The sequence below is a fragment of the Pithys albifrons genome, chromosome 12, assembly GCF_047495875.1.
Source record: "Pithys albifrons albifrons isolate INPA30051 chromosome 12, PitAlb_v1, whole genome shotgun sequence".
NCBI lineage: Eukaryota > Metazoa > Chordata > Aves > Passeriformes > Thamnophilidae > Pithys > Pithys albifrons.
In genome coordinates, this window is record NC_092469.1 from 20,045,959 (window position 1) to 20,073,406 (window position 27,448).

General features: G+C 54.8%; 1 protein-coding gene across 1 annotated transcript in view; it reads left to right on the plus strand.

Moving 5' to 3' along the window:
- The first annotated feature begins 7,338 nt into the window (after window positions 1–7,338).
- Window positions 7,339–27,448, plus strand: part of JPH3 (junctophilin 3) — a 59,461-nt gene continuing 39,351 nt past the window's right edge. The window contains exons 1-2 of the mRNA XM_071567795.1: window positions 7,339–8,611; window positions 25,376–26,153. Coding sequence (XP_071423896.1) covers window positions 8,230–8,611; window positions 25,376–26,153 — 1,160 coding nt within the window. The 5' untranslated portion in view covers window positions 7,339–8,229. The remainder of the gene's footprint in view (window positions 8,612–25,375; window positions 26,154–27,448) is intronic.

Genomic DNA, 27,448 nt, shown 5'->3' on the forward strand with positions numbered 1-27,448 from the left:
GGTGCACTCCTGGGGTTCAATTCACTGGGGGAGGGAATGAGCAGGAAGCCAAAATGGAAAGAATCCCTGTTTCCAAAGCTGCATATTCCCACCTAATGCTGTGAGACCTCAGGAATCCCCTGGTTGTTGTGCTGGGTGGGGGCTGCACCACCTGCTCAGTGCCAGGGGAGATACAGAAGATGAGCCATCATGAAGGGGGGGAGGTGCCCTGTCTATTTAAAAATTTCTGTATCAGGTTTGATCCCATCCCAGAGGGCTTCTCATCCCTCCAGCTGCTGCAGGATCCCACAGCAGCCCCAACTCCTTCCTCTGCTGCCAGAGATGTGCTTTTGGGAGAGTCCCACCAGCTCTGAGCTGGTGACACAGGATATAACCCTCCTCCTCCCTCCTTCCAGGTTGCTTTGAACCTCTGCATTTACCTCCATGCTGGAGCAACAGGCAGGATGTTCAGATCTCCTCAGTCACAGATTGGGTGAGGCACCCTAATCCTAGAATGGTTTTGGTTGAAAGGGACCTTAAATATCTTCTAGTCCCACCCCCTGCCATGGGCAGGGACACCTTCCACCAGCCCAGGTTGCTCCAAGCCCTGTCCAACCTGGCCTTGGACACTTCCAGGGATGGGACAGCCACAGCTTCCCTGGGAAAACTGTGCCAGGGCCTGCCCACCCTCCCAGGGAAGAGTTTCTTCCTACTACCTAAACTAAATCTCTTCTCTTTTAGTTCAAAACCCCTCCCCCTTGTCCCATCACCATTCTGGACATGCTCTTGCTCACCACTCACTCCCTCTTTCCATCTGTGCTTTGAGCCCTCTCAGTTATGCAGTTTTAATCTATTTAATGCAAGCCCTGTTGATTTTGTAATTTTTCCTGATCAATCCACGGCAGGGACCAAGCCAAGGGTTTTGTGGGAGGCTGAGGACATTGCACTGGTGTGAATATCTCTGCCTCACCTCACTGGTGTCAGAGGCTGAGCTCCCCACTGCCCAGATCCCTCAAACCCCTCTTTGCCCCTCATTACACCACTCTTGAGTGTTGTGTTCAGTTCTGGGCCCCTCAGTTGAGGAAAGAGATTGAGGGGCTGGAGCGGGGCCAGAGAAGAGCAATGAGGCTGGAGAAGGGACTGGATGTGGCACTGAGTGTCCTCTGAAACACCTCCAGGGACAGAGAATCCAACATGTCTTGATCCAACCCTACTGTGATCACCAGCCCAGGGCACAGAGTGCCAGAGTGATCACAGTGGGGTTGGATCAAGGGTTGGACTTGGTGATCTCAGAGGTCTCTTCCAACCCAACTGAGAAGGGCAACAAGGCTGGAGAAGGGACTGGAGCACAAGTGCTGTGGGGAGAGGCTGAGGGAGCTGGGGGTGTTCAGCCTGGAGAAGAGGAGGCTCAGAGGTGACCTCAGCACTGTCTGGAACTGCCTGAAGGGAAGTTCTGGCCAGGTGGGGGTTGGTCTCTTCTCCCAGGCACTCAGCAATAGGACAAGGGGGCACGATGGGCTCAAGCTCTGCCAGGGGAAATTGAAGTTGGAGATCAGAAAGAAATTCTTTGCAGAGAGAGTGCTCAGGGACTGGAATGGGCTGCCCAGAGAGGGGGTGGATTCCCCATCCCTGGAGGTTTTTCAGCTGAGCTTGGCCGTGGCACTGAGTGCCATGATCTGGTAAAGGGACTGGAGTTGGCCCAAGGGTTGGACTTGATGATCTCGGAGGTCTCTTCCAACCCAATCCATTCTGTGATTCTGTGATTCTATTGAATTACCATTTTTTGCCATGACACCACCCTCCTTTAATTAAGCAGTTCAGTGCCTGTGGTTGCATTAATTGTCCGAGATCCCTCCCAGCCTGACCCTCTCCAGGCCGGTGCTGTCCCCCTCACCCCTCGGGGCGTGGGCGGCGCTGGCTCATTCCCAGCCCTCGGGTGCTTCCAGTGGCTGTTCCAAGCCCTGTTGCAAATCCCCATTAACCATCCAGACAGCTCCTTGGCCACGTCCTTTACAACTCTCGCAAGTTACTCAATCTGCTGGTTTAAAAACACTGAGCTCCATCAGCTGCCTGCTCTGGGCACTCCTGGAAAGTGTTTCATTGGCATGTGGTATTTCCTTCCCCCCCCAAATACCAGGACAAAACCCTCAGTGAGCATTTCTGCCTTTTCTGTGTTATTGATAAACCTCCAATTTCTGTGTAGTATTTTCCCACTGCTAATGCAAAGCTCCTCTGCTTGAAAACCTCGAAAAATATCCTTCTGTCTTTAATTTCCCCAGATTCTGAGGTCTATTAATTACAACCAGTTTCCCTTTGCTTCTTTTGGTGTGTTTGTATTTTATGTGTTAGTCTTGGTGGCTCCTTCACTTCCCTTCCAAGCAATGTTGGTTATTTTTACAAAGATTTCTCTCTGCGTTGCTGCTTTTTGGGTAAAATATTCTCAAAGGCTTCTCCCTTTCCAACACATTTTTCATTTAAAGTCCTTCTCCAAATTGATCTGACTCGTAATTATTTTCTGATACAGGAAACAGGACCTTTTAAAGTGGAAAGTAAATACATATATATATATATTTATATCTATTACTGCTTTCAGCTTTACTTGATTTGCACATAACAAATGCAATCAAACCATTCTGGCCTGTGCCTGGCACAGTAAGAAATCCATTTTCACCTGCCTGAGTGAGGATGAAGGTGGAATTCCCTCGTGTTGGAGGCAATATTTTTTTTGCATTAGGAAATTATCTTTTTTTATTTCCCCCTGAAATTCTGAGGATATTTTAATACTGGCAGCTCAGGGCCTCCAGCATCCATCGCTCAGTCTGAATTCCCCAGTGATCCCAAGGTTTTTATTAGATATTATGGATGTGGCTGCTTAAAGAAGCAAAGTGTGTGGAGTCCCTGCTGCAGAGTGGCAGTTTGCTGCAGACCCTTCCTGCCTCATGCTTTATTTCCTGGGATATTGATCCAGAAACCCTCTGGATCATTTATTTCCATGTTGCAAGTGACTCGGAGCCAGACAGTGCTTGGGAGAAGGAGATAATCTGCTCCCAAACCAGTCCCAGAGGGATGCCAGGCAGGACTGGCAGATAAAGATCTCCAAGCACGAGAGGAAATCAAATGGAGAGGGTGGATCTAACACAGGGGTCCATTATTCCAGGCAGGAAAAATCCCAGTCACCCCATGGCCAGTGAGAGTGGGACTGTGGTGTGTGTTTAATGGTTGGACTGGGTGATTTTAGAGGTGTGTGGAGAGGGACTTTGACAGGAGCATGGGAGGACCTGCAGAACTCTGCTGCCAGTGCCATGAACACCTTCCCCCCTGGATGGAGGCCCACCAAGGTGTCTTCAAATGTCACAGCCAGGCTCAGGGAGGCCACCACGCCATCCATCCTCGTCCTCTCCCCATATTCTGTGGTGCTTCACAGATTAAATTCCAAAAAAAATCTGCTTGCCTTCCTGGGATGCTGGAGATGTTTTTCTGGGCAGCTGGACATTTAGAGATACATCCCACCCCTCTAACCCTGCAGATGCTGCTATGGATTCCTCCAGCTAATCCTTTGCTCTGTGACAGGTATTTTTCCTTCTTAAGCACAGCTAAACTTCCCAGCAGGATTTCTGGAAGGCTGGATCTCCCCAGTGTCCTGCACTTGTCTTTCTGAACCATTTTGTACATCAAAACCAGGGGCCTGCCTGTATCCCTATCACTTCCTGCATCCCCATCCCTCTCCACATCCCTATCCCTCCCTGCATCCCCATCCCTCTCCACATCCCTATCCCTCCCTGCATCCCCATCCCTCCCTGCATCCCCATCCCTCTCCACGTCTCTATCCCTCCCCACATCTCCATCCCTCTCCACATTCCCATCCCTTCCTGCATCCCCATCCCTCCCCACATCCCCATCCCTCTCCACATTCCCATCCCTTCCTGCATCCCCATCCCTCCCTGCACCCCATCCCTCCCCACATTCCCATCCCTCCCCACATCCCCATCCCTTCCTCCATCCCCATCCTTTCCTGCATCCCCATCCCTCCCTGCATCCCCATCCCTCTCCACATCCCTATCCCTCCCTGCATCCCCATCCCTCTCCACATCCCTATCCCTCCCTGCACCCCCATCCCTCCCCACATCCCCATCCCTCCCTGCATCCCCATCCCTCCCCACATTCCCATCTCTCCCTGCACCCCATCCCTCCCCACATCCCCATCCCTCCCTGCATCCCCATCCCTCCCTGCATCCCCATCCCTCCCCACATTCCCATCCCTCCCTGCATCCCCATCCCTCCCCACATCCCCATCCCTCCCTGCATCCCCATCCCTCCTGAGCTGTTCCTTGGGCTGGGCCCTGCTCAGTTGACATTCTGGCACTCTGAGTTGGGACCCACTGGGAATCTGTGCCTTTCCACCAGCTTTTTTTTCTTCCAGACACACCAGGAACAGGCAAGCACTAATTTTATTCTCTGTATTTTGCATCATTCCCGTTGCCCAATCCTATTTTTTTCCCTCATCGACTTATCATAAGCTGATTTGCTTTTTATTGTGTTTCTTCATCATTATTCTTTTATCCCAAACTTTGTCTCACTCATCCCCTCATCCACAAGTGCACAATTTGTCAGCCCTCTCTAATGCTGCCTGTACCTTTTGGGGAAAAATCTCTGGAATAACAGGACAAATCCTGCAGCCCAGCTCAAGACATGGCAGCATCCAAGTCAACCTGGCACTCACCAGTGGCAGGAGCATCTTCCAGAGGGAAAAGCCTGCTGGAATTCATGGCTGGGGTGAAATCTAATCTGGAATTTCCTCTCCCTCAGCCTCCTGCACATCAGCAGCACCGAGGAAATATGAACTGCTCTGGAAAGGCCTCCCCAAGGCAGTGAAAATTTCAGCTGAGTGGAGCTTGAGGTTTTATTTTAAACAAAATCCTGACCTTTGGATAAAGTCTGGGAAAGGAGGGTTTATTTGGGGACAGGCTCAGGGACAGCAGCTTTGCTGTGTTGTGGTCATGTCATGGTTGGCCACCACACCACGACTGCCTGGCACCTGTAATTGTCCATCCAGCCCCTTCATCTGGTGTTGCCACAATCAGAGTCATGGAATCATGGAATGGTTTGGGTGGGAAGGGACCTCTCCAGTGTCATCTCATTCCACCCCTTGCCACGGGCAGGGACTCCTTCCACTAGACCAGGTTGTTCCAAGCCCTGTCCAGCCTGGCCTTGGACACTTCAAATCTGCTTTATTTGGTTTCAAATATGCCTTTTGGCAATTTTTGGAGCCTCCTGAAGCCCATCTTGAACCCCTTGAGAACCAAAATGGCCTCTTGTGACCAAACCCTCCACTCCAGCCACAGGACACCATGACAAGCCACGGCCACACCCCAAAACCTAAATCAGGTCATGAACAGAAGATGTAACATGTGGCTGAATTTTCAGTGTAGAACCCGCCCATTCTTCAATCACAAAGGTGCTTCTCCCAAAATAACACTCACTTTAAAGCCATGCACCATCCTGGTTGTGCCTGGCACTAGGAAATCCCATTCCCCTCTCTTCCCTCAGCAGATTATTAGGAATTTCTCTTGCACCAGGTACTATTAAACACGGTGTTATTTTAAACACCTGTTTTATGAGGAGCAGCATCCCAGTTGGCCAGAGGGGTATCACACCTTGGTGCCTGCACAGGTGTTTGCCTCTGGTCCCTACATCCCATGAAATCCCCCCAAAGGAATAGCTAGCCAATAATTAAGGGGATAATTAACATGTAAAACAGCTAAAACTGTCTCAAAGCTACTGAGAAAGCAACAGAAGGGAACTGGAATTTCTTTTTTTCCCCTGCCAAAATTTTTGTATGTGCTTAAGCAACGTCAGTTCTTGTGTTTTTCTTGGAAAGTTTGGGGGTTTCCACCCAAATTCTCTCTCCATGAAAAAAAAACAAAACAGGAGTTTGTGTTTGCCAAAAAATGCAGTACCTGTAGCGTGGGATTTTTAGGGAAGAAAACAACCAAACCCTCCCCATGTACAATGAGTACAACTCTGGCATTCACAAAGGACTCAGCGTAGTTTGAAAAGCCATTTTCAACTGGAAAATAATGCTGGAAAATTCCCACCCACTCTGGTTGCATCTCTTCCCTCCAGCTCCAGAGAGAGGAAGGTTTTCTTCCAGGGGAGGATGGTGATGTGTTTCCATGGATGGACAAGAAAATGCATTGATAAGAGAAAGAAAACCAAACAACTGAGTGGGAAGACACAGCCTGAAACTTCCTCCTGGGTGGGCAACGAGGCAGGGACTGAGCACCACCAGCCCTTCCAGGGGGGCTGCACAGCCTAAATCCCGCAGGTTTCCATTGCACAGTTTGTATTTTCCCTCGGAGTGCTGGCCGAGCTGGGTCTGGAATCCAAGGCTTGGCTCAAAACAAACCCTCCAGCAACGCCGGTGGCGATGGCAGGATGCAAAGCTGAGCCGGGGTGTGATTGTGGCAAGGGCTGTGTTTTCCTACATCGCCCGGATTTTGCTTTATAAGCACTTGTGAGCATGTTTGTAATTATCCTCCAGCAGAGCTCCCCCTTTAATAGTTGTGTATTAACGCACGGGTGTGTTCATACAAACACACGGATCTGTCAGGCACAGGGACCTGCACAGACACCTCGAGGCTGCGAATTTTGGGCGCGTTTAGAGCCAAGGGGATGCACCACCGGACCAGGACCCCGCGCGCTCCAGAGGGACGGAACGGGCTGTCGCCACTGCCTGGGGAGGATTCCACATCTCCAGCAATGCCGGGGGGGAAAAAAACCCCAATATCTGTGGACCAGACTGGTGAGGGCCTCCCGGTGGACTGGGAGGACCCCGCCGGGATGCTGTGTCGGAGGGAGGGCCCCGAGGTGCGCCGCAGCCCCGCTGGATGGGGATGCAGCCCCGCTGGATGGGGACACAGCCATCAATCGCGACCGCTGCCATCCCCCCGGAGCGACAGCACGGCCTTTTCATGAATAAATAATCCGTGTTGCAGTTGCGGTGTGCTGGCCTCGGCTCGGAGCAGAGTCTGCCCGGAGACCTGGCGGGGGAGGAACGCGGCGCTCGGCCCGTTCCCGGTGTCCCCCCTCCCTCCCTCCCTCCCACCCACCCACCCACCTGCCAGCGGGACCCCCGGGGGATGGTGGCCCCTCGCCGCACCCGCGGGGCGGGGGAGAGACGGAGGGATCAATAAAGCTCGGGGAGCATCCCGGGGGATTGCGAGGGATTGCGGGGGGCTGAGGGGGGCTGCGGGGGCTGCGGGCCTGCTGCGGGGGGAGGCGAAGGCGACGCAGTTCCTGTCTCTTTAAATCCACCCTGAGCCCGGCGCCGGGAGCTGAGGCAGAGCAGAAAGCCCAGGATCCTGCTCATTAATAAGCGGGATTTATCCCCGTAGGGAGCCGGGAAGCAGCGGGGCGGGGGGGAGAGGCCGCGGGGCGAGCCGAGGCCGCTGTGCACGCCCGCAGCCCCGCAGCCCCGCATCCAGCCTCGCCGCGAGCATCCTCCGGCCGGGATGCGGGATCCGCCGGGCGCGGCGAGCGGGTCCCCCCGGCAGTGAGGTTTGCGGCGCGGGGGAGGGTGTGCGGGGCGTGCGCGGTGCGGGAGCGGCCGGGGAGCCGTGCGGGAGGGCGGCGGAGGAGGCACCGCATTGCTGCTGCTGCTGCTGCCGCTGCCGAGCCCCGCGATGCCGCCGCGCCCGCCGCTGCCCCCGGCCCTGCGCCCCAGCCAGCCCGGCCGGCGGCGGGGGGCTCCGCGGGGCCTCTGAGCATCCCCCCGCCCGGGGCTGCCCAGCGCTCGCTTTTCCCCCCTTTTTATTTATTTTTTAAATTTTTAATTTTTTTTTTAAATTTTTTTTTATTCGCTTCTCTTGGCATTTGGCCTCTTTTTTTTTTTCCCTCCTTATCCCCCACCCCCGTTCCCTGCCTTGGATGGTTTTTAGGTGGAGTCGTTTGCACCAAAACCCAATAGCTGCTGCTGTTCTTGCTGCTATTTTTTTTTTTTAATGATCCTGTTTCCACAGCAGGGGAAGAGAGAACTGATCCTCAACATACTCCCAGAGAATGAATAATCACAAGAAACTGGCTTAAGCAGCTCCCTGGATCTGGTGCATGATTTCGATTGAGTTTGATTTGATTTAATTTTTTCTTTTTTTTTTTTTTTCCCCAAGTCATCGTTCGCGTTTTATTTTCTGCATTTCTTCCTTTTTTTTTTTTTTTTCACCTTTTGGGAGATTTGCAAACCGAATTACATGCATGTCCAGTGGGGGAAGGTTTAATTTTGACGATGGAGGGTCGTACTGTGGAGGCTGGGAGGACGGAAAGGCTCATGGCCATGGAATCTGTACCGGCCCGAAGGGTCAAGGTGAATATTCGGGCTCCTGGAGTCACGGCTTTGAGGTGCTGGGGGTCTACACTTGGCCCAGTGGCAACACTTACCAGGGCACCTGGGCGCAGGGCAAGCGCCATGGCATTGGCATGGAGAGCAAAGGGAAGTGGGTGTACAAAGGAGAGTGGACCCATGGATTTAAGGGACGGTACGGGGTCCGGGAATGCACTGGAAACGGCGCCAAGTACGAAGGCACCTGGAGCAATGGATTACAGGATGGCTACGGGACAGAGACCTACTCGGATGGAGGTAGGTGCTGCATTCATCCCTTCCTGGGGGGTGGTGGGCTGCAAACCTCCAAACAGGGAGCCTGACTTGGGGTTGGAGTCTGGGAGTTTGCAACCTGCTGGCTCAGTGCGAGGGATGCTCCTGCCCCGCAGGAAACAAGGACCAGGCCAGTGTGGCACCAGCCCAGCTCTTTGCCACAGGTAGCCCCATATGTCCAGCAGGTCCCTGGGCACCTGGGCCACCCCCTTCGTGTCCTCAACCAGGATTTGGGAAGGAAAACTGGCTGTGCTGGTGGGGGGATGCCCAGCTCTGGCCCAGAGGGGTCAGAGGATGGGTTGGGCCCAGCCATGGGGAGACAACCCAAGTTGCACATGGCAGTTCTGACTGCACCACTGGAACCTGTAGGATTTGGGTGGAAGCAACGCAGGGCAGGATGGAGGCAAAGCATGAGTGGGATCCAGAGCAGGTGGGGCAGCTCCAGTGCTGCCAGTCAGGGGCCTGGGTCTCTGCACGTCCCCCAGCCCTTCCAAAGGCTTAATAATAGCAGGGGAAAGACTTTAATTCAGACAAGAGTCTTACATTCCTAGTTTACGGCTTAATGCTTAGCGTAGGGGCTCAGAGGGATCACCAGAGCTATTCTTTGCCGTCAACGCGGCTTAACGAGATGCTGAGGGGAAACTGGGATTAGATAGAAAACAAGGAAACCCAATTGGAGCGATCAAAACCAAAAAAATTGCTGGACTAACAAGCTTTAAGGCTGAACTGGGAGAAACAGCTGGTGCTGTGCTGTAAGTGGCTGTATCATCCTCTCTCATGGTTTGTGGCTACTTCCATCGGAATTGCCTCCATAATCCCAGGCAGGCCTACCTGCCAGCAGCCAGGGGCATCCAGCACTCTGGCCCCTCCTTTTCCTGGGAATTGTGGCCATCCAAAACAGGCTCACTGAGTATTTTTAAGACATTTTGGTTTCCCATCCTGCTACGCTGAGAAAATTGCAGGCTCAGTGAGCTCCACCACAGCCCTTCCTGAAAGGTGCTGCAAGACCTTTCTCTGGAAAACCCAGTTTGCTGCTTTGTGGTTGTGGAGGGAGGGGAGGTTAAACCTCACCTGCAGCTGCTTTTTCATGCTCTCAAAGGGAAATCTGGAACCACCTCTGGGTTTTTAAGGATAACTTCGTGCTAATGGCTTTGTCCTAAAGGAAAATAGAGCTGCAACCTTTTGTTTCAGCTGCATGGAATGGTGCTGGGCTCTGAGCTGGAATCTGCCGGCTGTGTGTTTGGAAGCCATCGATAAATCCCAGCAGTCCTTCAGCCAGGAATAAAGCCTGGGCAGGGAATGATTGCAGTCTCCCACGTTCCAGGCAGTCAGGAGGGGATGTGGAGGGGTTTCTGTGTGCTCCCAGCATGGGTGCTGTCTCCTCCTGGCACCCAGCCCCTGCCTGGGAGGTTTGTGGGAGGACAGACAGAAGTCTGGACACACTACAGGTCTCTGAGGGTTGGGTGTTGCAGGGCTGGCCCTGGCCCTGGCCACGCACGTGCCCCCACCCTGGCATGCTCCCCATCCTCTACAGAGCAGTGGGGTTTGGGAAAACATGGGGAGCATCCCTGCAGTGGGGAGGCTGTTTCAGTGTTTTCTGAGAACCTACCAGAAGGGAAGAGCTTTTTCTTCCATCTTGTCAGGCCAGCCCAGCTTCCCGGTGTTTGGGGACCGATATCGCGTGGTTGTGATTTCGGGAGCGGGGAAGAAGATCGGTGTGGGGAAAGGGCAGGGGCTGTGGCAAAATGGTCCCCCTGGGACTCTGCAAACCCTCTGAGGAGGAAGGGACGCTGTGCTGGGGAAATGCAGAGCGATGGGACCCTTGGACACCCCTCCACACCATCTTCCCCATCCCACTTGGGCCAGAACCCCCTGAAATGTCACTTCCACCAACTCAACCTCAAGCACCCAGATGCCATATCCCATTCCCAGTTGCCTGGCTCCCTTCTGGGTGGAAAACACCAAAGATGGGCATCTCCAACCTTTTGGGCACCAAACCTCCCTGAACTTTGTGTGTTTGTGTGCCAGAGGCCGCGGTGTGCTGGGTGGCACCGGTGGGGACAACTGTTGGGAAGGATGTTTCTCATTAATCTCTTCGAGTTATTACCTCCATCAAACTGAAGTATCCAAGAATCCTCGCCCCAGCATCTGTCACTTGCCACCCACAGATAAATATTCATCCCTTGCACGTTGTTTTTTTTAGCTCCCCAGCCCTGGCGAAGGGGCTGGGCCCCTAAATGCGCAGCGAGGCTCGGGAGGCGACATGCCCCAGAATCCATGGATTCCCTCCAGGTTTCCCATTCCCTTGCACAGCAGTGGGTAAGGGCACATCCCCAGCACTCACTGGGGAGCCAGATTTTGGATGGGCATGTGTTGGTGTGCTGGGCAGAGGGGATGGCACGTGGTGGTCTGGGCCAGGCTGTCACCTCCCAGGTGCTCCCACTGCCCCCCATGCCCCCTGCAGCACCTCCCGCATGCACAGCTTGTGGCTCTCACACCTCCCACGGCACACACCGGGCACACACACACCTCTCCTCCCCACACTGGGCACACACACACCTCTCCTCCCCACACTGGGCACACACACACCTCTCCTCCCCACGCTGGGCACACACACACACCTCTCCTCCTCACGCCGGGCACACACCCACATCTCCTCCCCACACTGGGCACACACACACACACACACACCCCTCTCCTCTCCTCCCCACACTGGGCACACACACACCTCTCCTCCCCACACTGGGCACTCACACACCTCTCCTCCTCACGCCGGGCACACACCCACATCTCCTCCCCACGCTGGGCACACACACACCCCTCTCCTCCCCACGCTGGGCACACACACACCTCTCCTCCCCACGCTGGGCACACACACAGACACCTCCCCACACTGGGTACACACACACCTCTCCTCCCCACACTGGGCACACACACACATCTCCTCCCCACGCTGGGCACACACACACACACACACACACACACACACACACACACACACACACACCCCTCTCCTCTCCTCCCCACACTGGGCACACACACACCTCTCCTCCCCACGCTGGGCACACACACAGACACCTCCCCACACTGGGTACACACACACACCTCTCCTCCCCACACTGGGCACACACACACCTCTCCTCCCCACACTGAGCACACACACACCTCTCCTCCCCATGCTGGGCACACACAGAGACATGTCCCCACACTGGGCACACACACATCTCCTCCCCACACTGGGCACACACACAGACACCTCCCCACACTGGGCATGCACACACATCTCTCCACATCAGGCACACACACACCTCTCCTCCCCACGCTGGGCACACACACATCTCTCCTCCCCACGCTGGGCACACATAGAGACATCTTCCCATGCTGGGCACACACACACACGCACATCTCTCCTCCCCACACTGGACATACACACACATCTCCCCATGCTGGGCACACACACAGACACACCCACACCCCCCTCTGCTCCCCACACTGGGCACACACACACACACACACTCACATATGCTTCTCCTCTCCTCCCCACACCTCGCCCCCCACTCCCCTTCCCACACACACGTGGTCAGCCCCCAGCACTCCCTGACCCCTGTATGTGCCAGCCCCCAACTCCCTGAGCTGTGTGTCCATCACCACAGACCAATTGCAGAGCCCAGAGAAGCAAAGAGAGCCTCGGGGCTCTCCCAGGAGCCCACGCTTTGCCCAATCTCCCTGCCCCATGGTCCAGCACCTGTGGCACTGTCCTGTTGTTGTTCCCTGTGCACACTCGCTCCTTGGCACCTCCCCAAAGCACAGCACTGCTGACATGGCCTTGCCTTTCTGCCCAAACATCCCTGGCACCTCCTGCCCCCCTCCAGGAGCACCCTGGTATTACATAAACCAGGCTCCTGGGATTGCTTCAGTTGGATGCTGGAGTTGCACTGCTCGTTTGCTGGGTCTGATTCATCCCAGCTCCAGAGTAGGAGCAGGATTGCTCCCATGCTTAGGGTGAGAGGGGCTGCATCCACCTGGATCAGCTGTGAGGTGACCTGGAGCTGCTCCCAGCAGAGCTGGTGGAACCAATCTGGGGCAGAGGGTTGGAGACCCTCTCCCGAGGAGGTCTGGAGAGATCAGGAGACATCTCAGCTGGTTCTTGCCTTTTTGTACCTCCTTGGACACTTTGGGAATGCTCAGTAATTCTGCCCTGGGGACAGCTGGAGTTGTGGCTGCAGGCTCCTCACGGGAACGCTCGGGCTCTGGGTGGGTCTGGGTTTAGCTGCCGAAGCCGTGGCTGTGTGGGTGGATGGAGGAAGAAACCCCAGATCAGCTTTCTGCCCTTTCCATCCCTGCCAACGCTGTTTTTCTCCTCCCTGCACCTCTTCCCAGCTGAGCAGCTGGAATCCAAGGCTGGACAGGGCCTCTGGGAGGGGACCAGCCCCATCCCAGATGCTCCCTGCCCAGCAGCCCTGGGGAATGGCTCACAGACTGGAGGTGTGTGCCATGAACCAGGGCCCTGCCAGCTCTGTCCTGCCACCACCCCTCTCCCAATGCCAACTCCGCCCTGCCAGCTCTGTCCTGCCACCACCCCTCTCCCAATGCCAATCCCACCCTGCCAGGTCTGTCCCGCCACCACCCCTCTCCCAGTGCCAACCCCGCCTTGCCAGCTCTGTCCTGCCACCACCCCTCTCCCAGTGCCAATCCCACCCTGCCAGGTCTGTCCTGCCACCCCCCCTCTCCCAATGCCAACCCCGCCCTGCCAGGTCTGTCCTGCCACCACCCCTCTCCCAATGCCAATCCCACCCTGCCAGGTCTGTCCCGCCACCACCCCTCTCCCAGTGTCAACCCCGCCTTGCCAGCTCTGTCCTGCCACCACCCCTCTCCCAATGCCAACCCCACCTTGCCAGGTCTGTCCTGTCACCACCCCTCTCCCAATGCCAACCCCACGTGCTTCCCCAGTCCTTGTTTCTCAGGAGGGTTACCCCGAAGGGGCCGGGTGGTCGCACTGTGGTGTTCATCTTGTGTAATGCTCCGTGCCCACTCACCTCAGTGAATCATCCTTTGATAGGTGAGGGAAAGATAATTAGTGTTTGCATTGTTAGCACTGCCTGAGTAGGCAAGTGGGTTTTCTTGGCCTGGGCTGGGAAATTTTCCTGTCCTGGGGAGAGGGAAGGGGAGCAGTGGGAGCTGCTGGGTGGGTCCCTCCCAGCCCATCCTGCCCATGGTGGCTCCATGTCCCACTTTCCCACCTCTGCAGTGGCATCAGTGACACCTCCCCTGGCAGGTGCACCAGGAGCTACCAACCAAATGGCTTCAGGATGCTTGGGGAGGTGGAAAACATGAAATACTCTGCAAAAGAAGATGCCTTGCCAGTGGAAAGGGCTCCTCTGGGGGGATGGATTGGGAATGCTGGGTCCAAGAAGGGGCTGCAGCCCTTCACCCCTCACTTGAGCTGAGACGTGGTTTGGGATGAACCACCACCAGCCAGTGCTGCAGGGTTGGAGCAGGATGATCTTTAGGGTCCCTTCCAACCCAAACCAGTCTGGGATTCCAAGATCCAGTGCCACTCTGGCAGGGGCCTCGTGCCTCTCTCCATGCTGGCATTTCCAAGGGTTCCTGTGCAGGGAACCAACGAGCCAGGGCAGATTTCCATAAGGATCTATTCATAGCACAGATGTCAGAATTACCTTAAAAGTACCAGCTCTTCCCTTGTTTTGCTGCTGGGAAGGAATTGTTGATGCACTTTAACTGGTGGGTGGAAACAAGCAAATCCAAGTGCTCCCTGATCCTCGATCCCGGCTCCTGCAGGATCCTGGCTGGGCCTTTCAACACCCTCACAGCCTGATAATTAATAAAAAAGGCTCAGAATTCATTGATGAAGCATCTCACTGTTTAGGTTTGGTACAGAAGTTGCTTGCAGTGGTTCCAGGAGAGCAAAACCAGAGACATCAGGACGTGCCGAGCGCAGGAAAATGAATCAAAATACTAAATGAAGATTCTGAGCAGCCTCATTAAAAAGAAATGATATGAACTCATGGTAATTACTTATCTCACTGGAACATGCTGCTTAGTTTCAGGTACAGTTCAGGACAGAGGAAGAAGGATTTTCACCCCAGGGAAAAGTACATGAGGTAGAACTTACCAGACAGGCTCCAGACCTTCACTCCCTCTTCCCAAATATCTCACCCAGCCCCAGGGGCTGGAGAGGGACCCCAACCCTGGCAACCCCCTCAGTGCCCATAACAGAGGGGACACTGGAGTCCTGAAGTCCAGTTTTCCTGCCTGGGGTGGGTTTTCTCACAGCTTTCCATGCAAACCTCAGGATTTTTGCATGTGATTTGATATCCCATGGGGCTCCTCGTGGTTGGGTGACATCTGCTCCTGGAGCTGAACATTTTTTTTTTTTATTTTTTTTTCCCCTGAGAAGCTCCAGCTTGTGGAATCATGTGATTTTGCAAGATTTTCAGCTTTGGTTTCGAAGCAAGGTTTCCACCCAGGCTATTGCAGAGAAGTCATTCTTTACAGGCTTGGGAACCAGAGAGCTAAAAATGCCTCCTGGTTAAAAATGCCTCGATTTTAAAATGAACCTGATGAATTTTGAATGCTTTGAGTCAGGTAATGCTGACGTAGATGAATGAGCTGTATTAATGTGGGCATGGCTTGAAGACAGAGGAGCTGGGCAGGGGGAGCTTGGGGATGGTCTTTGCAGGGGCAAGACTGTGCAATTCCTGCACCTGTCTTGGGAATTTTGGCAGGTTTTGCCTCTTTGGGGTCTGGTTTTGGCATTGATTGAAATCCTGATCAAGAAAGGATTTGTTTGCAGGAGTTCCAGGAGAGTCTTGGTGCTAATTTGCCCCTACAAAAACCTGTTTAATTTACAATTGAAGCATTTTTTAACACACAAAAAAAAGAGAGAATCTTGGAGAAAACAAAACACTGGAAAGGCAAATGTTTATATTTTGGTGTTGATATTAACTTTTCAAAGACAGATTCTGGCCTTTGAATCAAAAATCTTTAAAATTGCAACTGATGGGTGACCATTCCCTTAGAACAGCCACTCCTTTCCCAACATTATTCCCTGAAGAGATTCCACTTACTCTCAGCAACAGCAGAGCATCATGAATTTTCATGAATGAGTGAACAGCCAGAGCAAGGTCTTTTACTTTGCTGATTTTCACACCAAAATGATCACTCTAAAGGTATCATTTCCTGCTCAGGGCATCACTTTGGATCTGCAAGGTGTTTCCCTGGACTGAATAAGGGTTTGGAAGTGCCCAAGGCCAGGTTGGACAGGGCTTGGAGCAACCTGGGCTGGTGGAAGGTGTCCCTGCCCATGGCAGGGGGTTGGAATGAGATGAGCTTTAAGGACCATCCTGTGAGTCTGTGATTTATTTCACAGGAAATAAATAAACTCTGCTCCTGCCTCATGCCATGCTGTGCCATCCCCTGCAGCCTCCTAAGCCCATCCAGGGGGATCCCAGCCTGATCCCACCCAGCTGGGCACCCCCCACCCCAGGCAGGGATGCAGCCCCCAAACCCCAGCCCCAGGAGGGTGGAGGGTCAGCCCTTCCTCCCGTGAGCTCTGCTGAGGGATGGGGAGAGATCCCAGGGTTTGCAGCAAGGCTCAGAGCCCAGGGGGATTAAAGGAAGAGGCATTAGCCCCATTTCACTCTGCTGTGTGAGAGGAGCACATTAACCTTAATAAAGGTGCTGAGCAATATCTAAATGTGTTCTGCATCTCTTGGGGTAAAACCTCCTCCTGGTTTTCACCCCGGTCTGTGGCTGAATCCACAAGGATTCTGCTGCCCTGGGAAAAACTCTGGAGCCCATTTCAGCAGGGGGAGATGCTTCCTTGACTTGCCCTGTCTGGCAAACCCAGTGATTCCAATTCTCAGGACAACCAGCAATGTCTTTCTTCAGTCCTTTCTTTTTAAGAGCTGAATTTCCCCCGGCTCCAGGACCAGGTGCTTTGAGAGGAATCACACCCGGGCCCTGTGACCCCCACCAGAATCAGGGATGCTGAGATTTGATTGTCATTATAGGGGTTTGAAGCCTTTCCCTGAATTCTGTCTGGAAAAGGCACTCACTGAGAGGCCTGAGGAAGAAGGAGATGCAGAGTCAATGAGAGGGAAATGCTCAGGACAGACTCGTGTTTTCCTGGAGAACAAACTGAGTTATTCCCCCGGGAAGCAAATACCTGAAGACATGAATTTCCATAGCAAGTTTTTTCTGGAGTGGCTTCTCCTTAACATTATAAAGGACAGTGCCTGTGGAAAATGGGTTCATTCCTGCAGCTGGGGGTATCCTCAGAGGTGGGACCTCAGCTGTGCCCCGTTCCCTGCCCTGCTGTGGGTGTGCTGAAGGTTCTGCAAAGCCCCTCTGTGCCCTCAGCACAAGGCACACACTTGTTTGGTTGGAGCAGCTCATCCTCCACCTCTCCCCATGCCTCAGTTTCCCACCTGTAAGTGCAAATTCCAGCAGTTTCTGCGTTGTTGTGATGCATGTTCATGTTTGCCAGGGAGGGAAGAGGTTTCATTCTGCTGCTGGCAGAGTATCCTTGGGGCAGGAATGATGGCAATGAGAACATGAAGGTCTCCCTGTGCTTGGGATGGGGTCATATCCCTTGGGTGAGTGTTCCTGCCACAGGGAAACCTGGGATTTTCAGGAATTTTTCCCATGGAGAGCAGGTGACAATCCCTGTTCTGTGGGATTTCAGCCAGGGATCCTTTCTGTTGTTGTTTGCACCCCCAGAGGAGGAGGAGGAGGAGGAGGCAGATTCCCTGGCTGAGGAGTGAGGCTGTATAAATCCATCTCCTCCTCCCAGCCCTCATCTCCTGCTCCTGCAGAGGTTCTGCCTCTGCCAGGGCCAGCCCTGCTCCCATCCCTACCCACTTCCAAAGCCCTTTCCTGGGATGCCTCATCCAAACCCAGCACCTCCACTTCTTGCTTCCCTTACACAGAGAGTCTCTGCTTTTAAAAGTACAAGCTGGCCATGGTGATATGAGCTGTAAACTTGTAATATTTTATTATTTACTGAGCCCCAAACCAGACTGAAGTCTACCCAGCACCCAGGCAGGAGCAGAGCAGCCCAAGCTCTGCTCTCATCCTTTTCTCATCCAGAGAAGAGCAACGAGGCTGGAGAAGGGACTGGATGTGGCTCTGAGTGTCCTCTGAAACACCTCCAGGGACAGAGAATCCACCATGTCTTGACCCAACCCCACTGTGATCACCAGCCCAGGGCACAGAGTGGCAGAGTGATCCCAGTGGGGTTGGATCAAGGGTTGGACTTGATCTCAGAGGTCTCTTCCAACCCAACTGAGAAGGGCAACAAGGCTGGAGAAGGGACTGGAGCACAAGTGCTGTGGGGAGAGGCTGAGGGAGCTGGGGGTGTTCAGCCTGGAGAAGAGGAGGCTCAGAGGTAACCTCAGCACTGCCTGGAACTGCCTGAAGGGAAGTTCTGGCCAGCTGGGGGTTGGTCTCTTCTCCCAGGCACTCAGCAATAGGACAAGGGGGCACGATGGGCTCAAGCTCTGCCAGGGGAAATTGAAGTTGGAGAGCAGAAAGAAATTCTTTGCAGAGAGAGTGCTCAGGGATTGGAATGGGCTGCCCAGAGAGGGGGTGGATTCCCCATCCCTGGAGGTTTTTCAGCTGAGCTTGGCCGTGGCACTGAGTGCCATGATCTGGTAAAGGGACTGGAGTTGGACCAAGGGTTGGACTTGACGATCTGGGAGCTCTTTTCCAACCCAATCCATTCTATGATACTATTCTATGATACTCTTCCCCTCTCCCTTCTCCTTTCCCTCCACCCCTCCACCCTCCCCCTGGATGCCCAGACCTCTCTGTGCCCACTGTGTCTGTATGTGCCCAGCACTGGCACTATGACTAACATCCATCACATGCTCCTGCCTGCAGATTTTATTTGCATACTCAAAAATCCATACTTTATTTCTCCCCCTCTGTAAGCAGTTACCAGAGCGTATTTTTGGCAAATTAGCAGCCACAGCTCAAGCATCTGACTGTGTTTTTAGCATGGCATGGTGGTGGTCAGAGGCAAGGGAAGCCTTGGCAGGGCTGGAGAGGGGATACTTTGCTGTATCCATGTGGTGTTGCACGAGTGAACCATCACAGATTCCCACCTTTCACTGTGGGCAGGGCAGGTGGAAAGTCCCAGCCATCCATGTCATGCCTGTGTGGGATCTCCATGAGCATTTGGGGGCTGAGACCAGCAGGTGGGGACAGGGCAAGGCGTGGAGGGCACCCAGCACAACTCCCTGTCCTGCTGCCAGGAGGGACAGTGCAGGAGGGAGAGTTCCTGAGGTGTCTTGGCAGAGAACATGTCCCCATGCCCACACAGTGAGGGAGGGGGTTCTCCCCTCGGCTCTGCGCTGGTGAGACCCCACCTGCAGTGCTGTGTCCAGCTCTGGGGTCCCCCAAAGGGTAAAAAGGATGTGGAGCTGCTGGAGTATCTCCAGAGGAGACCATGGAGATGCTCCAAGGGTGGAGCCCCTCTGGGAGAGCTGGGGGGGCTCACCTGGAGAAGAGAAGGCTCCAGAGAGATCTCAGAGCACCTTCCAGTGCCTAAAAGAGCTCCAGGAGAGCTGGAGAGGGACTTGGAACAAGGTCCTGGGGTGACAGGACAAGGGGGGAACAGCTTCCCACCTGAAGGACAGAAGGTTAAAACTGGATAGTAGGAATAAATCCTTCCCTCTGAGGGTGGGCAGGCCCTGGCACAGGGTGCCCAGAGAAACTGTGGCTGCCCCATCCCTGGAAGTGTCCAAGGCCAGGTTGGACAGGGCTTGGAGCAACCTGGGACAGTGGGAGGTGTCCATGACAGGGAATGGGATGGGGTGGGGTTTAATGTCCCTTCCAACCCACACCACTCTGGGATTCTATGATCCTCTGCTTGGGAGGGCCATCCAGGCAGCCAGAACATTTGGGGGCACATTTTTCCCAGTGACCTGCCCTGACTGTTGGACATGAGCCAGGGTGGCCACCAAGGATGTCCCCAACAGACCCCATCAGGTCTGAGGCTGAAGGAGCACCCTCCAGTCCTCTCTATTCTCTCTGGGATAGGTGTTTTTGAGATGCTGAGCAGGATTTGTGTGTGAATCCTCCTGGGCCTCTCTGATATCGAGCTGCTGGAAAGGGATGTGTGTAAAACTCCCTCTTTTAGTGGGGATTTAAGAGCTCGGCCTAATTATTGCCATCGGACATCTTTAATTAATATGCTGCAGAGGTTGGAGATACGAGGGGGCTGAGCACACCAGGAGGGATCCCTTGCAAGATAAACCAGCAATTTGTAAACTCTAATGGCTTTGGCTTGGTTTGGAGTAGAGGATTGGCACGTTGGACCCCTCAGACCTCCTCCCTGGGTTTTGCTGAGCAGGGAGAGCGAGCTGGGAGGTTTGGGTTGCAAAGTCACCACACCAGGAGGACCTGGCTGTGCCTCAAGGATGGGACAGAGAACCTGCCCTTTGCCTCCTGCTGCTCCAAGCCTGGGGAGCTGCTCCCATGCCCCTGGTTATTTTAGCAAACCTGGAAATACACAATCTGTTGACCCACAATGGTGGGTTGTGTTTGTTTGTTTAACTCAGTGGATAAGGAATATTTTCTAAATGTTTCTGAGGTCGCCTGGTGATAATAACACACGTGTGTCCACTGGTCTCCAAGTGCTTTTATAGAGTCATAGAATCATAGAATGAACTGGGTTGGAAGAGACCTGTGAGATCATCAACTCCAACCCCACTTTGATCACCAGATCATGGCACTCAGAGCCACGTCCAGTCTCAACTTAAACAACTTAGCTCTGCTTTGCCTGGATGTGGCCACTTCCCCATCCTTCTTGGTATCACCAAATCCCACTGGAGGGATGATATGAGAAGCCAAGACACCTCCTCTGGGGTGGGAAGATCAACCAGTGAACTCACAACCTGCTTATTCCCTTGTGCTCTGATTTGGCTGCAAAACCCCATTCCCAGAATCCAGCCCTCTTTCCAGCAGGATCATGGGGGTGGATCTCCAGTGCTCTCCTATCAGGTCTTGTCCATGGCTTAAACCCCCAGATGCTGCCCTGACCACCAAATGGATGCTGCATTTCCCTGATGCAAACTCTTCATTAATCATCTCATGCAATTAATGCTTTGGGAAGCATTTGGCAAATATCTGTGGTGAGGAGAGAGCTCCGGTGCAGACACAGCAGCTGCTGCTGGTGAAGTGCTGGAGTCAGTCAGGAATTACTGAGCTCTGGAGGATCTTGTGGCTTCCTCATCCCTGGAAGTGTCCAAGGCCAGGCTGGACAGGGCTTGGAGCAACCTGGGATAGTGGAAGGTGTCCCTGCCCATGGCAGAGGGTGGGATCAGATGAGCTTTAAGGTCCCTCCGACCCAAATAGTTCCATGATTCTCTGATGGTTTTCTTTCCTTTTCCAAGACTTTCTTGGCTGCTCGTGGTGGTTTTTGCTCAGTGCAAAAGGGCCACACAGAAGTGAGATGGATATTTGTGGCACCTTGGAGGCATCAATAAGAGGGACCTGCATGGCTGAGGGAAGAGGTTGGGGCATTTTCCTCCCCAGCAATTCTCCATCATGGTGGCTTTGCATCTTTGCTGGTTTGGGCAATACAACCAGCCTGTGGCCAGGGTTGCCTTGGCTCCCTCCTTGCTTCCCATCCCAAAACAGGCATGTTTTCCAGCCCTGGGAGGTGCTCAGCTCTCTGCCTTAGCACCAAAATCCTTGGGGACCTCCCTTCACAGCCCAGCAGATCCCTGTGGGGACCTGCTCCATCAGCTGTGCCCATTCCATCACTCCCAGCCCTGTCCTGTGATTCCCACCACACCAGTTTCCCACGACTCGCTTCCTTTCCAGCTCCTGAGCTCCAAAACTTGGGAGAACTGTAGCCAGTCCATCCTGGCACGTCAAGTGGAAAATCATGAAGTGCTGTTTGCTCTGCTGGTGGAAAGAGTCTCCTGGCTCTGTGTGAGATTAAACCTCGTGCAGGATCTGCAAATGTTGAGGGCAGAGGTTGAGCTGAGCAGGGCCAGGGGAGGAGGTGGCCTTGCTTAGCAATGCAGATCAGACAGCTCTGAAACCTCCCGTCACCCATGGCCAAATCCTGGGATATTTAGGGGTTTTAAACAACCTGAAGTCAGAGGAAGGAAGCAGTGCTGTTGGGTGAGGAAGGATGGGTGAGCTCAGCTGCCTGGAGGGAGCTCTCTGATCTGCTGGAGGCCATGGAGGTGCTCAGATATCCTGGTGGCCATGACTGTGCCTTCCAAGGCAATCCCTGGAGATAATCCATCTGCTGCCTCCAACAGGGAAGCAACAAGGAGAGGAATGACACCCATGAAAGCAGAGTTAGGGGCTGGATGTTGCTCTCTGCTGGGAGTTGCTGGGAGGGGAGGATCAGGGTGGACTAGCTGGATGGGATGGGATGGGATGGCTCCTTGTATCCTCCACTTGGAAAAATCACCCACAGAAACTGCTCCTGGTGGCTTTGCAATTCCAGGAGTAGGTTTTGAGGCCACACAGGGATGAGCTTCCTGGGCACCTCAGCCTGGCTGGGGTCACGCTCAGGCTGCAGCTGGAACCTGCTGGGACCAGTTTGTGTCCCTGCTCCTGCCCTGTCACCTCCATCCCGGAGCGCTTTGTTCCGCTCTTTGTCCATCCCTCGGGTTTCCAGCACAGGGCTGTGCTTGCTTTATGGTGCCTCAGCTTAATCCAGGCAGATTTTTACAGCTGCAGGTTTCCCAGGAGATGAGGAGGTCAAAGGATGTGCCTGGAGCCAGGGATCAAGTCAGGGGATTCAAGGGAAAGGGAGACCAGGACTTGGGCAGGACAGGGTGTGATGAATCTTGTGAAGGACCTTTTCTCCCTGTCCCCTTTCCCATACTGGCATCTTTCCTTGAGACCCACTGAATCCCCCTCTAGGGGAAACAGAAGTCTGAGCACAGTGTGAGGACATCCAAAGTCATCTTGGAAGCTCCTTTGCAGGGTGCTCAGGGTGGAGGGGAATTTCTCTCACCCAATTGCTGCCCATCACTCACTGTAGGTTGTCCTGCCACGATGCTCTGGGATGGAGCCAGAAAGGGGAGTAAGACAGTGCCAGGTCCCCAGGGGATGCCTGAACAGCTTGGTGGGCTCTTCCCTGCCACAGCCACCATTCCAGGGTGCCACTGGGCATGGGGAGAGCCATGGGGGCACAGCACCAGCTGTTCCCTCTTCTTGGGGACACCAAGGTGGACTGCAGTAGGACAAGCCAGGCTCACAGCTCTGACCCAATCACAGGACATGTCTGATGTCTCCTCTGAGCTGTTTTCCAGCCATCTTGTGTGTTGTGCCCCATCCTTCTCCCTGGCACCACCTCCTCGCCCTGCCCTAATCCCGGTGCTCTGCTCCCTCCCCGGGGCTAATCCTATAAACCCTCAGTAAATCCTGCCCACCTGCCCCTGCCAATCCACACCCTTCTCCATGGCACTCCTTGTGGGATCCCTCACTTTGGGGCTGGCATTTTCTGGGGTGCACAAACTGTCACCCAGATAATGCAGCACCTTGGGGTGTTGCTGGTATGGGAGCACCAGGAAGGATGCCCAAGTGCCAGGAGATTTGTGCAGAGTGCTGGGGACTAAAAGGCAGCTGATGCACCCCAAAATACACCCCAAAATGTGCCCTGGTGGTGATTTCACACTCTGAAGAAGCAGTTCCTGCGCTCCAGCCCAGACCCATCTCCAGAGCTACTGCTGAGCCCCAAAAGCCAGGCATGGAAATTCCTGAGGGAGTCCTGGGGGTAGGATTGGCTGGATTCACGCAGAGTTCACTGTTTCAGCAGGTCTATTTTAGACTCCCTTGGCATGAGGGAGCAGGGCTGGCACAAAGGGAGGTCCCAGCGCTCTGAGGTGCTGCCTGTGCCCATCCCAGCTCTTTGCATCCCAGGGCTGGCACCAGCCACAGCATCCCAGCAGCACCAGTGCCCAGTGAGGCACCATCCTGGGGCTCAGCAGCTGCCCCATGAGGGCTTAGGTGAGCAGTGAATCACTGCGGCTCGAGCTGCTCCAGAAAAGGTTAAGCCGACCTAAGAATAAAACCAAGCCCCGTGGTTCAGCTGGCTGGGATAAGGCCTGGAGCTGTGCCAGCCCCTGAGCTCGGGGAGGGGCTGGGATTATGAACCCCCAGCAGATTACCCCCACCCCCATTGCAGTGCACAGGGAGGGTGCTCTGCTCCAGTTGTGCCTCCCAGGCTGGATGGGTTCCTTGTCCCTCCCTTCCCAGTGCAATGGTGAAGTCCTGTGTGTGTTTCCTCCCACTAATGATCAGTAGGGCAACTCCAGTAAGTGCCCAGACAAATGTAGGAGCTCGAACAGGAACATATTTCCAAGAGGAATAACCAAATGGATCTCTCCCCATGAGGCCTTTATTTCCATAGAGCTGCTTCCTTCCTCAACACACTGGAATAAGGCACTATGTGTATAAATAAATGTATTGTTATATCCCACCCATCCAGTGTAATGTAGAGTTGGTCACTGCCAACAGCATGGATGGCATTGGGGTCTGCTCCTGGGTGACCATTCCCCCATCCCACCTCCCTGCTGCCTTCCCTTTGTTAGGGATTGATCCAAGGGGCTGTTCCTCAATGCCTTGGCTGGTTTCTGATACTCCCGTGCTGCAGGTGGGGTGCAGGGATGCAGGTGGGGTGCAGGGATGCAGGTGGGATGCAGGGCTGCAGGTGGGATGCAGGTGGGGTGCAGGGCTGCAGGTGGGGTGCAGGGCTGCAGGTGGGGTGCAGGGCTGCAGGTGGGATGCAGGAATGCAGGTGGGATGCAGGGATTCAGGTGGGGTTGTAGGGATGCAGGTGGGGGTGCAGGGATGCAGGGGGAGTGCAGGACTGCAGGTGGAGTGCAGTGATGCAGGTGGAGTGCAGGGCTCCAGGTGGGGTGCAGGGATGCAAGTTGGAGTGCAGGGCTGCAGGTGGGGTGCAGGAATGCAGGTGGGGTGCAGGGCTGCAGGTGGGAGTGCAGGGCTGCTGGTGGGGTGCAGGGCTGCTGGTGGGGTGCAGGGATGCAAGTGGGGATGCAGGGATGCAGGTGCAGTGCAGGGATGCAGGTGGGAGTGCAGGGATGCAGGTTGGAGTGCAGGGATGCAGGTGAGGTGCAGGGATGCAGGTGGTATGTAGGGATGCAGGTGGGGTGCAGGGATGCAGGTGGGAGTGCAGGGCTGCAGGTGGGGTGCAGGGCTCCAGGTGAGCGTGCAGGGCTGCAGGTGGAGTGCAGTGATGCAGGTGGGATGCAGGGCTGCAGGTGGGGTGCAGGGCTGCTGGTGGGGTGCAGGGCTGCAGGTGGGGTGCAGGGATGCAAGTGGGTATGCAGGGATGCAGGTGCAGTGCAGGGATGCAGGTGGGGGTGCAGGGATGCAGGTGGGGGTGTAGGGATGCAGGTTGGAGTGCAGGGATGCAGGTGGGAGTGCAGTGATGCAGGTGGGGTGCAGAACTGCAGCCCAGACAAGGTGTTTTGTTGTCCTCCCACGACGTGGCATCACAGTCCCCATCATGGAGATGGCACTGGGACCCAGAGCTGCACTGAGTGCCATGACCTGGTAATCAAAGTGGGGTTGGATTAAGGGTTGGACTTGATGATCTCGGAGGTCTCTCCCAACCCAACTGATTCTTTGATTCTCTGATTCTCTCTGCCCCCAAAGGGCTCTCTGAGGAGTCTGATGCCCTCAGTGGCCCACAGTGCCATCACCCCCCTCTTTGCTTTGTCTCCTCGGCAGGGACGTACCAGGGCCAGTGGGTCGGCGGGATGCGCCAGGGGTACGGCGTGCGGCAGAGCGTGCCCTACGGCATGGCCGCGGTTATCAGGTCACCCCTGAGGACCTCCATCAACTCTCTGCGCAGCGAGCACACCAACGGCACGGCGCTGCACCCCGATGCCTCGCCGGCCGTGGCCGGCAGCCCGGCCGTGTCCCGCGGCGGCTTCGTCCTCATGGCACACAGCGACGCCGAGATCCTCAAGAGCAAGAAGAAGGGCATCTTCCGGCGCTCGCTGCTGAGCGGGCTCAAGCTCCGCAAGTCCGAGTCCAAGAGCTCCTTGGCCAGCCAGCGGAGCAAGCAGAGCTCGTTCCGGAGCGAGGCCGGCATGAGCACCGTCAGCTCCACCGCCAGCGACATCAACTCCACCATCAGCCTGGGCGAGGGCGAAGCCGAGCTCTCCGTCATCGAGGACGACATCGACGCCACCACCACCGAGATCTACGTGGGCGAGTGGAAGAACGACAAGCGCTCGGGCTTCGGCGTGAGCCAGCGCTCCGACGGGCTCAAGTACGAGGGCGAGTGGGCCAACAACAAGCGCCACGGCTACGGCTGCATGACCTTCCCTGACGGCACCAAGGAGGAGGGCAAGTACAAGCAGAACATCCTGGTCAGCGGCAAGAGGAAGAACCTCATCCCGCTGAGGGCCAGCAAGATCCGTGAGAAGGTGGACCGGGCCGTGGAGGCGGCCGAGAGGGCGGCCACCATCGCCAAGCAGAAGGCGGAGATTGCGGCGTCCAGGTAAGGGGGGTCTGTCCGTCCCGGCACGGTGTCCTGGCAGCGGTGCCACCCACTCCTGGCCAGGTGGGGGTTGGTCTCTTCTCCCAGGCACTCAGCAATAGGACAAGGGGGCACGATGGGCTCAAGCTCTGCCAGGGGAAATTGAAGTTGGAGAGCAGAAAAAAATTCTTTGCAGAGAGAGTGCTCAGGGATTGGAATGGGCTGCCCAGAGAGGGGGTGGATTCCCCATCCCTGGAGGTTTTTCAGCTGAGCTTGGCCGTGGCACTGAGTGCCATGATCTGGTAAAGGGACTGGAGTTGGCCCAAGGGTTGGACTTGATGATCCATTCTGTGATTCTGTCATTCTATGTGAGTGAGAATCCACCACATCTTGATCCAACCCCACTGTGAGTGAATCTACCACGTCTTGATCCACCTCACGGAGTGCCCTGGGCTGGTGATCACAGTGGGGTTGGATCAAAGGTTGGACTTGATGATCTCAGAGGTCTTTTCCAACCCAATCAATTCGATGATTCTGTGATTTTTTATCCACGTGGCATAGGAGCTTTTGTTGTGGGAGGTGCTTTAGGGAAGCTGTGGTGGGCACATGCAGGCACAGCAGAGGTTGGTACTGCCTGGACCCCAAAGCAGGAGGAGGCAGCACCCTTGGACATACCCCAGCCTCATGGATGGTGTTCAAAATGAGGTGGATCCAAGGTGAATTATTGCTCTGCTAATCCCAGTAGGCTTTTGATGCACAGCATTCCCAAACGAGCTGGGGAGGCCACAAAGGGTCACCCAGGTGCAGGGGGTGGTGGCACCACGGTGGGACTGCACAGGTGGGTCTCCCAGGCTGTCACTTCTGGGCTACTGGGTTATCCATCCCATTTTTCCCTGTCCTCCTGAAGAGGCAGGATGGTACCCTCAACAGAGCTCCTGAGATGCTGTTTGGTCAGGTCCTCTGTCTGATTTACAGCCAAGAGGAACCATCCCAGTGCTGGCCTGTGCTGGGAGGATTCCCAGCTATTTCCATGCCCAAAAGGTTTTTTGAGTGGAAAACCAGTGAAATCTCTGGCTGCAGGTGATGCCTGGGGAGGGTTTGCTCTGCCTGAGGCTCTGATGGGAAACAGCAGATCTGGGTGCCCAAATAATTCCCCTTTTCCCTGTGCAGACTGTAGCCAGCATGGAACTGCGATCCAAAGCTGGGACCTAATCCAGCTAAAACTCAGCAGGAGGGAAGGGGAGAAGGAGTCATGTCTAATCTGACTGAAATAGGGCCCCCAGCTCAAAGCAGGGCCAGGTCAAGCACCTTCTCCC